The 12,060-nt window shown below is 46.2% G+C and overlaps 1 protein-coding gene across 1 annotated transcript in view; it reads left to right on the top strand.

The window, feature by feature from the left end:
* LOC307229705 (kelch-like protein 5) overlaps window positions 1-10,660 on the top strand; it is a 27,662-nt gene extending 17,002 nt beyond the window's left edge. The window contains exons 6-13 of the mRNA XM_079999752.1: window positions 1-92; window positions 2,465-2,689; window positions 3,113-3,188; window positions 3,648-3,734; window positions 5,125-5,199; window positions 5,740-5,877; window positions 6,312-6,483; window positions 10,403-10,660. The exon at window positions 1-92 is cut by the window's left edge and continues 95 nt beyond it. Coding sequence (XP_079855878.1) covers window positions 1-92; window positions 2,465-2,689; window positions 3,113-3,188; window positions 3,648-3,734; window positions 5,125-5,199; window positions 5,740-5,877; window positions 6,312-6,483; window positions 10,403-10,459 — 922 coding nt within the window. The 3' untranslated portion in view covers window positions 10,460-10,660. The remainder of the gene's footprint in view (window positions 93-2,464; window positions 2,690-3,112; window positions 3,189-3,647; window positions 3,735-5,124; window positions 5,200-5,739; window positions 5,878-6,311; window positions 6,484-10,402) is intronic.
* The last annotated feature ends 1,400 nt before the right edge of the window (window positions 10,661-12,060 follow it).

Below are 12,060 nucleotides of genomic sequence, written 5' to 3'. Positions count from 1 at the left end.
GCGGCGCCCCCTGTTGCAGAGCCCCCGCACAAGGCCCCGGAAGGCGACCGTGGGGGCCCTGTTCGCTGTGGGCGGCATGGACGCCACAAAAGGTACAGCACTGAAATTGAGACAGCTCATCTGTCTCGTCTGCCTCATAGCATCGATTACCTTAACCTTAACCTGTTCAGCATGGAGTCCCTTTCTTGGGGGGGCACATTACACCATCAGAAAGCTGAGACCCTAAGGAATCATTTGAGATGCAGTTTGACACTATGTCAAACAGGTAATAAACATTATTTTTAATTGCGCCTGATAATATTATTGCTATTTTGAGTGTAAAGGGGCTTTGAAATAAGAATAGATTGTATTTGTATAGATTTTTTTTCGATTAATCAATCAAATTTTTTGTAATATCCTGCCCTGTAGTCATTTGTACACATTGTACATTTCAAATACTAAAGCAACACACGTTGCATGAATGAGAGGATCGAAAAGGACACGCCTAATTAAAGAAGTTAATCTGATAAAGCCAACAATATCAAGCTGGTTTGGTTAGGAAGATATTTTGTAGTTGATTTGGTTTGTTTTGTTTCCTATATTATCCTATATTATGCAGAACGACTCCTGCTACAATGCACATACAGTACAAATAATGTGGTGTCTCAGGCATGCCGTTATCCAATTCAAAATTGTACACTTTCTAAGATCAATGCCAACATACACCCCACGTGTGGTTGTTGCAGGCGGGCCACTCTTTTGTTTTTGTTTTTATTTTTTTAACCTGTGCTGTCAGCATGCTGGGCATACAACACAGTATTTGTTTGCTATTGCATCTAGGACAGAGTAAGTCTGCAAGTGGAGTTCAAGTTATCAACCTGCAATGCAACTCTTTATGAATTCTTAAATCATCATGAACTGCTGCAATAACTCTGTCCTGTGGACGACCTGTAGAATGAACGAGCACAGTTTTTGGTTATAGAGAACCACCACCAACCCCCCTCTTTGGAGAACTCTTTATCATGTTTGTGTCTATAAACAACTGATCACTACTCCAAGAGGGGGAGAATCACCACGGTGAGACAAATAAACATAGAAACAAACAACATTTACACAAAAACATGAACATTGGATGACAACATGTATTGAAAACCAGTGAATTAGGTCCAGGAAAACTGGAACTACAACTGGTCACGTGGCCTTTTCCTGTCATTATTATGGGAGGAAAGGAGAGGAATGCAACCAGGAGGCTGCTGGGGTGCACTCAAAGCAGGTGTGGTGGTGTGTGCATGTGTGATGAGACCGCCTGTATGTGTGTGTGTGTGTGTGTGTGTGTGTGTGTGTGTGTGTGTGTGTGTGTGTGTGTGTGTGTGTGTGTGTGTGTGTGTGTGTGTGTGTGTGTGTGTGTGTGTGTGTGTGTGTGTGTGTGTGTGTGATGTCCACCAGTGAGTGTACATGACTTATCCCCATTGGTACTGGTGTAGAAGGTCGGTATTATGTTGCGGCGCCTCCAAGCAGTGGAAGGGGCCCCGAAGCCCCCCCGAACTCCACAGCCCTGTAGACACCCTGTGGCTGCAGGAAAGCCCAGAGTAGCCTGCCCTGCGGCCACAGAAGACCCCCGGGCCCCCAGAGAAGCCAGAGGGCCGTAGACAACCCCCACGCCCAGCCCCGAGGAGCATGACCGCACTGATATTGTTTCAGTGGAAGGATATGGGGAAGTCATGTCCCATCTTATATTGGAGAAGATTAGATACACTGTCAGAGGGTCTACCATGAAGTTTTATACTATTTGGCAGCCTTTCTTAACCTTTGTTGAGAATATGGAAGCTAACAGCACAACAATGTAACCAACTTCTGTCATTTCACTCTATTTTGTGTAATTTATTTTTTAATTAATTTATTTAATTCATTTATTTTCCTTCTTTGATGTCTGGCTGTGTATGATGTTCATATGTTTACGCCTGGTACCTGGAGGGTGGGGGGTAGGGTATTTGTTGAAGTTTCTTTTTTCTGTCGGTCGTGTTTGGACCTGTGATCTAATGTGAAAAACTAAATAAAAAGACTTTGATCCAAAAAAAATAATGTGGTGCGACAGGTCGGGATAGAAGCAAAAACATCGGATCTAGCTCTAGCCACAGGGAACAAAAGCTAAGCCTGGATGCACACTAACCTAATGTCAAGGTAGCCGAATCAAGTCAAGTCAGGTTTATTTATACAGCCCTTAATCACAGTGCACCCTCAAAGGGCTGCACAAGCCCACATTTCACATAGAAATCAATGGTATCCACCAGCATTAACCTCTACCCAGGCAAGTAAAAACTCCCATAAAAAAACACTTGGAGCCCGGGGCAAAGAATGGAAGGAACCTCCAGGAGGGATCACACAGGAAATGATCCCCCTTCCGCAACGGCCAGCCTGCAGCCAACGTTGTTAGCATTGTGTAACAAGTATCGTATCTTATACAAGCTCTTGTCTTTGTGTCCAGGTGCGACCAGCATCGAGGAGTACTGTCTGCGGCAGGACGCGTGGAGTCAGGTGGCCAGCATGAGCGGCCGGCGGCTACAGTTCGGTGTGGGCGTCCTGGAGGGCCGCCTCTACGTGGTGGGGGGCAGGGACGGACTCAAGACTCTGAACACGGTGGAGTGTTACAACCCCCACAGCAAGACCTGGAGCGTCGTGCCCCCCATGTCCACGCACAGGCACGGCCTCGGTAAGCCAGCCCGTCCCCCCCACTAACCAGATTACACAGCATGCACACACGCATCTTAAAAGGCTGGAGGGTAAAATAAACTTAAACTGGAGCTGATGACAGTGTTTGATAAGGCTCCCTTCGGTGTGAGAAGATAAGTGTGCGTGTGTGTGACTGCGTGCGTGTTTTCTGGAGGACTGTTTTTTTTTTTTTTGTATTTATGTGTGTGTGTGTGTGTGGGGGGGGGGGGTTCACACATCTGGTGCCACTCTCCCATCCCGGAAGCCATGGCTGCATGCTTAATGGCCTGGCAGATAGCGGCGGCTCAGGGTGTGTGCGGCTTGTTTCCAGCCATCTGTGAGTCTTCTACACGGGCCTATTCAAGCGGAAAACCTTTTAGTTGGTGTCCAGGATTTAACCTGCATGTTTGACCGCATGTCGCAGGCGTAGCAGTGCTGGAGGGGCCCATGTACGCCGTAGGAGGACACGACGGCTGGAGCTACCTCAGCACAGTGGAGAGGTAATGTTGGCTGCAGCGGCTCCCTGCACACCGCTGGAGCTCTGCTACCAATTCGATTAAGGACACGGTAGAAAACAATGACATCACTTAATTCTGGTGAAATGACTATTTCCCTTCTAAGTAATGCATTAACAGCTCCGAGGATACAAGATCCATCGTCAATTCACAATTCCATTCCGTCACACAGTTATATGCGTTTGCGACCTCGTAATTGGTGCTTCATTGCTTAAAGTTTTCCTGCCGGCGTAAGCTATTCTGAGGCGTATCATCTGATAAGAAAATGAGAGCCTGCGCACAGAAGCTGCCATCTAAAACCTCCATGTTGCACGTTTTGAGCATGTTCTTGAACCCTATTTAGGATGTTCATGTCTACGTCATTAGTTTGCATTACAGTAGGGCTCAGATCAGCCATGTGTGGTGGTACTAAGTGGGTGTTTTTTTTTTAACATTCTGTGCAAGGTGGGACCCCCAGGCTCGCATGTGGAGCTTTATTGCTAGTATGTCCACACCCAGGAGCACTGTGGGAGTCGCTGTGCTTAATGGGAAGTAAGTGTACGCACACACACACACACATGTTCAAGCAGACATATACAGACATAAGTTTAAATGGTATACAGGTATATATATAACGCTTTTATGGCCGTATCAACCATGTTACTAGAGCGTTTTATTATGTTGTTTTACTGTTATGCTCAGAAATGACACAATACATTAACTACACATTCAGCCCTCCCCTCGTACCACACACATAACCATATAATACACCAATAAGAGTCGACAAAAGCTAATGAAATGCTAGCTGTAATTGGAAGCGGACGCGCTCATCAATTCCGCCGCCCGAGGCTCCGTGTTGCTGCTGATGAAACACTGATGTGGGACCGTGCTTATAATCCCGAGCCTCCTATAAGAGGACGGGGCAGGGGCCAGAGAACAGCGCTAGGGCTAGATTTGCTGGACGGCCGGAGAATATACAGTTGAGACGGAGGGATGTTTGCAGCTGGTAAATTTCACTGCAGTACATATAATCCCCTCTTGGCCACAGTAGATGTATTGTCGGGCCAAATCAATGCGGGGGGGGGGCGTGACGCTCGCATCCACACACGCATAGGCTGCACCGAGTCCACACATTTTGCCCCCATGCTATAGAATGTAATAAAAGACAGCGCTGGCGAGTGGCAGGCTTGTGTCCTGACCTATTTGCCGGCTCCTAGAATTCCCAGACCATCTAGAAGGCAAGATATTAGCATCCTAATATTGTGCCGTTGTTATTATTCAGTGCCTCTGAGAGGAGCAACAGACAAGGGCTTTGCAGATGGTAATTAATACAGAAACAACAGCCATGTATACTGACCATGCCCAGCAGTACTGCTAGTGTGTGTGTGTGTGTGTGTGTGTCTGTGTGTCTGTGTGTCTGTGTGTGTGTGTGTGTGTGTGTGTGTGTGTGTGTGTGTGTGTGTGTGTATTCTCTTGACACCTTGCCTGATGGAACTTATTACTTGCTTGACTGGTTAAGTTTTCCGTCCTCTCCTCCACACACACACACACACACACTATACACACACACAATAATGCCTCTCCGTGGCTGCATGCACACACAGACATTCATACAAATCACACACAGAAAGTGACTGGTTTGGGTTTGGTGCTGGTTGATTGATTTTTGCTCACCTACCTTCATCCCTTACTACTCCCCTTAACACACACACATACACACACACACATGCAGACACACACACACACACACACACACATGCACCCCTCCTCATTCCATCTGTTCCATTGTCACTAAATTGTAGTGGGACTTCCAATTTCCAGGGACATCCCAGGATGCTCTGTAGAGGCTTTGGTTTGGAAGGTGTGTGAATGTATTTTGTATATGTGTGTATGTGCATATGTATTTATCTCTCTGTCTTTCTCCCTCTCTCTCTCTCTCCAGGCTCTATGCAGTCGGAGGTCGTGACGGCTCCTCGTGTCTGCGCTCGGTGGAGTGTTTCGATCCGCACACAAACAGGTTAGCCCCGAGGAGCCTGATTTGAGTGGATGTAAACAGAGAAGTCCCGTCTTCATGATTTCCTGTAACGCCATACTCAAATCCTGTCGATCAAATTCCTGCATCCTGTTTCTCAAAGGAGGCGGCTAAGCCACACAGGGCATTGGAGCGGAGAGTGTTGACACAGCTTTTATTTGTGGTTAGTTTTCAACAGTGTTTTGTATGGAGAGTTATTGGTCGCTACAAAATAAACAATAACACGTAAGAAGATTTTGAAGGGTTTGAAAGGATTTCTATTTTGATGTATTGATCAGTGTTTTCTTTGGATGGCATTTTTTCTTAGATTTTATTTAAACATTAGGTCTCTGAGATATGGGCTTTATAAATGTTATGTACATCGATGTTTGAAGAAATGTGTGCAGTTGAAGTCCATCTCTAAAGCCTTCAAATTCTGTTCATTCCTTCGCGATAATAGTGTATTCCAGCTTTATATAAGTGAGTTGTAACATAAAAGTATTTTTTTCCTCTTCCTGTTGTCTTCTCGTTGTTGCCCTTCCTCAGGTGGAGCGGCTGTGCTCCCATGGCCAAGCGGCGCGGTGGAGTTGGCGTGGCAACGTGGAACGGCTTCCTCTATGCCATCGGCGGTCATGATGCTCCTGCCTCGTCCCTGGCCTCGCGACTCAGCGACTGCGTGGAGAGGTGTGTGTGTGTTTGTACATATATGTGTGTGTGTGTGTGTGTGTGTGTGTGTGTGTGTGTGTGTGTGTGTGTGTGTGTGTGTGTGTGTGTGTGTGTGTGTGTGTGTGTGTTTCTGGGTTTACATTTCTGTGCAGGTGTGTTTCTGTTTGAGTGGGATCATGTTTTACATTGATTTGAATGCTTGGTGAAGCACGCTGAGAGTAAGTGGGTGTGAAACAAAAGAGAACTAGCGTTGGGGTGAAGACATACCGTGAGAATGTCTTGACATTCAAACATTCATGCAGTTGTGTGAACATCCTTAAGTCACTTTGTGTGTGTGTGTGTGTGTGTGTGTGTGTGTGTGTGTGTGTGTGTGTGTGTGTGTGTGTGTGTGTGTGTGTGTGTGTGTGTGTGTGTGTGTGTGTGTGTGTGCGTGTGTGTGTGTGCCCACGTAGGTACGACCCTCAGACAGATGCCTGGACCACAGTGGCTCCCATGAGCATTAGCAGAGATGCAGTCGGTGTTTGTCTCCTTGGCGACCGTCTCTACGCAGTGGGCGGTTACGACGGGCAGGTGTACCTGAACACCGTGGAGGCTTACGACCCCCAGACAAACGAGTGGACACAGGTAAACACACCAATACATACATACCTACACACATGGGAAGAATACTACATGTAAACTCTTTGGTTAGCACTGTAAGGTGTGGTTCAAACCCGATTGGGGCCTTTCTGTGTGGAGTCTCTATGTTCTCCCTATGTTCTCGTGGGTTTCTCCCCACCCTAAAAGACGTGCACGTCAGGTTATACATTCCTGCCGATGCCCTTGACTGAGGCATTGGTTTCAGAACTGGAGTTGGTCCTTGGGCACTGTACTGTGGCTTCCAAAATAGCTAGGATGGGTAAAATGCACACTATATTTTATTTTTTATTTTTTTCATAATGTATCAACTTCTCGTGAACTGTGGTGTTATACTGATTGTGTTCCAGGGAAAACATGGGCGCAGAAAAAAGTAAAAAGAAAATAATAATAATAATTAAAAAATATATTATATCAACCTTTTCATCTGTGGGAAAAGTTCAGGTCTTAACTGGATAATAAATTTTATTAAAGGAGATCCTTTTATGCAAAACTCACTTTTTCGGTGCGTGTGCACATACATTTGGGTCTCAGTCTATTAACATACAAACGAAATAAAACAAGCCAGTTTTTGATGAGCTGTCTGTTTCAGAAAACGTGGTGAAACGAGCCGTTCAGCTTTGCTGCCCTGATACACGTCACCAGGGGTATTATTCTAAATAGAACCGCCCCATCTGAGTAACTCCACCCAGGGCTGGAGTGCGACCAGACCCACTAGCATTAAAGTTAAGGGCTAATCTTCGTAAGTGCTCTGTTGGCTGCAGAGACCAGCACAAATCTTTTAAACGAAAGAGGATTTAATTCCAACTATCCTTGACAAAACTGCAGACGAGGGAAATGTAATGTTTGCTGTGTGTCTCTTTCTGTTTGTTTGTGTGTGTGTGTGTGTGTGTGTGCGTGCGTGCGTGCTTGCGTGCGTGCGTGTGTGTGTCCACTGCCTGTACTGTAGGCTGCGGCCCGTAATCCGCTCCGTGTTTCTCCAAACAAAACCGTAGATGTGTTTATTTAATTTTTCTACTTTTCCGTAATTGAATGGAACAAAAAAGTCCCAAGCCCAGCCGTTTCCCGCGCTGCTCCAAGCTCCGTGGTGAAAGCAGACCTGGCATTAGGGGCGGGCCAGACCGGGCTGTACCGGTCAACTCTAAAATGTTAAAATGTTGTAAACAATTATAAAAATCAACAAAATCACTCCTGCTGCAAGATTAAGCTTGAAGATATAATTGTTTATATTAAATACATTTAAATAAATATTTTTGGTTTGTGATTGATGTCATTTTAGACCTATCGCAGCATCATTTGAGTCGAGATTGCGGCCAAGTTCATTGCCTGTAATGTATCTCTTCCATGGCTGTTCTCAGCAGAGAACAGCCATGGAAGAGATTCTTTATTATATGGAAGAGAATTCTTTATTATATAAACAAACAAAATTCATTAAAGCAAGTCATTTGGCATTTCCAAAATCTTTCTATTAAGCTGAGACGGATTCCATTATTTTGTCAGTGCAGGCCACCGGGGCCGTGCGAAGGCTGGCAGGAATTTTTTCAGAAGCAATCTTATGACGGCATATCAGTGCTAAAATCCGCGAGTGCAAATGAGATTCAGGTAAGAGGATGTACTGTAGGGCAGCCGCTTTAACAGCACTCGCTCGCAGAATATCTCTGCTCGGAGCGGTGTGAACAATGGACAGATGAAGTTCCAGTTCAGAAAAGAATCTGGCCAAAATCTTCTCAGAGTAGATTTATTTCATGATAATTACTATTTGGAATGGTCGCCCCTTTTATATCAATAAAAGGATATATGTGTGGCTAAATGGATAGATGGATAGATAGATGGATCAATAGATAGGTAGATAGCTAGATAGATAGATAGATAGATAGATAGATAGATAGATAGATATGAGCGATGACACTCAAATACATACATTTCAATGAACTCTCTTAATATAAACACAGACATGCTGAGACAGACAGACGATACAGTGTCTGCATTTCAATAGAACTCAGTAACACGTCCTTACAAGCACCAGGCCTGATAAAATTGTCATTCTCCCAGAACGCAACTTGACCTTCCTGCAGGCTCCCGTCCCCTGCATCCCGCGCCTTGCTCTTCCTGTTATGTAAATATGTGTTTTGTTTCATGCAAATATTGCCCTTGCCACTGTGTGTAGCATGGGGTACACAACCATGGGGTACGCACAGGGGTGAGGCGGAGGTTGGGTGCGCGTTTTTAAAGGAATACAACGGAGGACTCCCGTCTCTGGCACACGTGCCCGGTTTCATGTAACCATATCCCATCCGGGGCCTTTGTGGGCTCCTTATCAAAGTCACTGGAGCCATCTGCCGTGCCAGAGAAGAGTCTCACACAGGGATCCGGAAGGGAGCGTGAATGAAAACACAGAGGGGATCTACAGATCCGAATAATCACGGCGGGGTGGTTGCCTGCAAAGATAAAATATGCCCATTAGAGAGCATGATTGAGGCAGACTAAATCGCATTTTCTGTTCCCTGCGAGAGGGCCGACAAATCAAACGCCTCTTAAGTCTCGCCGCAGACTATTCCCAATGATGATGATTCCGCACGCCTCAGCCCTTATAGAGAAATCGGAGCTCGTACCGAGGCCGATCAGGTGGATGGATGCGAAGCGCAGGTCTGAAATGAGATGACTGACAGGCTGCACATCAGTCCAATTAGGGATGAGTGATTCTGAAAAGACGCTCGCAAATGAGTGTTGGCCTGTGATTGAAAATGGCTGGTAGTTATTTTCGGCTGGTGCACTCGCAATGTTGTTGGCCTGATAAGTAGGAAGGCAAGTAAACCACCATGTCCACTGCCAATACTGATTCCAGGTCCAAAACTTTAAGCCAACTTTAACTTTAACCACCTTCGATCCATAGCAGTATAGACGTTGACAGTTAGTTTGGATTGTGCAGTAGAGCGGCGGTTCCCAATCTTTTTGGACTCACGGCCAACTTTAAAATCTCAAAAGTGTTGGCGGCCCACAACCGACCAGAAGTAATACGGGAGCCAAACAGTGCGTTCTCAAAGGACGTATATTTTAACAGTCAATATGCATTCTCATACATACAGGGCAGTAGTGGTAAAACAAAAAAAGAGGTGGGTGAAAAGTCACGACTCACGCCAGCGCTTATAAAACCAACAATAACAGGAGCACATTGGCAGACACCAAATGCTTGATGTCTGGCCTAAGGGACGACAGTCTCAGGCGAAGATCTGGCTCAACAATCAGTTTATTCCTGTATTTCGTCTTCAATGCCACAAGCGTTGAAAAGCCAGTCACACAGAGATACGTCATCGGGAAAGGCATCAGAAATCGCACAGCTCTGTTGGACGGATCGGGATTTGCGTTCTCGGTGCCCACACATGACGTTATGATGACTTACTTCTCGCCCTGATACTCCTTGAGTTTGTAATCGAGAAATTAGAGCGGCTTGGTCATGTCCTTTTGTCTCGAGCACAGCTCAGCTCAGCACAGTTTACAAGGCTTCAGAGCTATACCCTCCACTGGTGGGCCAACCCATAGGTTGGGAATCGCTGCAGTAGAGCATAGTGACAGACATTGAATCCATCTCTTCAATTTGAGATGTCTACATGTCACAAGAAGCACAAATCAAGTCACTGACCTGCCAAATGTGGCTGTTTAGTATAGATTTTTGCATTTGGAATATTTTCCTATTTTAGCCTGGTATCAGACCTAGAAAAATGCCAAGAGCTGGGCGTGACTGGCTTCTGAAAAGTTTGAAAATTATGGTGTTTTCAGAGTCCCTGCTCAGTCAATGTAGGGGGATTGGTGTGGGTCATATGTTTCGATTTACCTCTCAAAAACAACAATGTACAGTTTTCCTTGTCACTTCAGTCTTGTGATGCCGTTCTCTCTCTCTCATCTCTAGGTGGCGCCTCTGTGCCTGGGCCGGGCCGGAGCGTGCGTGGTGGTCGTCAAGCTGTGAGGACGCAAACGTCCCCCCGGTCGCCTGGAGACCACGCACCCCTCATCATGTCACTGCCGACACGATCGCCATGGTTACCCCGTGTCTCCTGGGCATGACAAGGAGGAGGGTGGATGGCGGATCTCTTGGGAAACATTCGACCATCGAGAGAGAGAGAGAGAGAGAGAGAGAGAGAGAGAGAGAGAGAGAGAGAGAGAGAGAGAGAGAGAGAGAGAGAGAGAGAGAGAGAGAGAGAGAGAGAGAGAGAGAGAGAGAGAGAGAGAGAGAGAGAGAGAGAGAGAGAGAGAGAGAGAGAGAGAGAGAGAGTGTGTTTTGGAACTTGCTCGCAAAGTGAAAAAAGACCAGATTCATGGAGATGGTTTGGGTGAAGTTAATCAGGTTTTAAAGGTAATACAATTTCTAGAGCCTACAGATTGGAGCGTTCTGGTTAAATCGGCCACAAAAGGTGACACACCTTGCGGTCTTCTGTGACGAAGGGGAAAGAAGCCTCGTTTATGTCAGCACAAATCCATGTTGACCTGATTTTGACCTATTACTTTGAATTCGCAGACAAGGTGAGACACGCACACACACACACACACACACACACACACACACACACACACACATCAGAGCGCCCAAGATCCTGTTTCCACTGACAGAGGCACCCGAGAACGGGCGAGACGAGAGGGGGAAGGAGAGGGGAGGGGGGGGGGGGGGGGAGTGTCAGATACCTCGTCTTGTTTCCATTTTAGTTTTCCAAACAATATCAGGGATCCGCTTTTGATGCTTTTGCAACATATTCGCTGATATTTGTCGACTGTGGGGTTCTTAAGCGCTCCACTCTCTCTATCTCTCCCACTCCCCCCCCCCCCCCCCCCTCTCTCTCTCTTCCCGGCCTGCTGTCTGACAGAGGAAAGGTGTTGGCTTGACATAATCAGTACACGTTTGAGCACAGTTCTATCACTATGTAGCGTGTGCTCCATTATCATCCCGGCAAGTCAAACCAAACTTGTCTTTTTATAGCGTGTGTGTGTGTGTGTGTGTGTGCGCGTGCGTGCACGTGTGTGCGTGCATGTGTCTATTCTGAGAATCTTTTTTTTGTTTTCCCTTCATTTACAAATCTCAAAAAGAGGTTGTCTTTTCACCAAATGTAGCCAAAGTGTGTGTTCCGTAATATTGAGAATATTAGTGTTACACCTCCAGATACACACTAGCCATAGAATGGCTGGACTCTGTTTATCAAGGAGCTTAGTTGGACTTTTCTTTGCACCAGCCTCCGCTTCCTTTCATTTTCTCCTTTTCAATGTGTGTGTGTGCGTGTGCGTGTGGGTGTGTGTGTGTGTGTGTGTGTGTGTGTGTGTGTGGGTGCGCGCACGCACACGCCTGTGCCACGTGTTTTGAGTGTTCGGGGATTGTGGGGCGGATATTTTTATCTCAAATTAGAATCTTCCCCTTTCTCTCTCTACATTTTCAATTCCCCCGCTGCTTTCCCCTCATCCCCATTTTGCCATCTCATTACTGCTCACACAAAGGCACATACACACACACACACACACACACTTTTACTTTCTCGAAGCGAAGTTAGCGAGTGGACCGGAGAAGAGTCCATGTGGTACAAA

Source organism: Zeus faber (genome assembly GCF_960531495.2).
Source record: "Zeus faber genome assembly, chromosome: 4".
NCBI classification, from domain to species: Eukaryota; Metazoa; Chordata; class Actinopteri; order Zeiformes; family Zeidae; genus Zeus; species Zeus faber.
The sequence above is the reverse complement of the archived record's forward strand: the minus strand, read 5'-3'. Positions and strand labels throughout refer to the sequence as shown.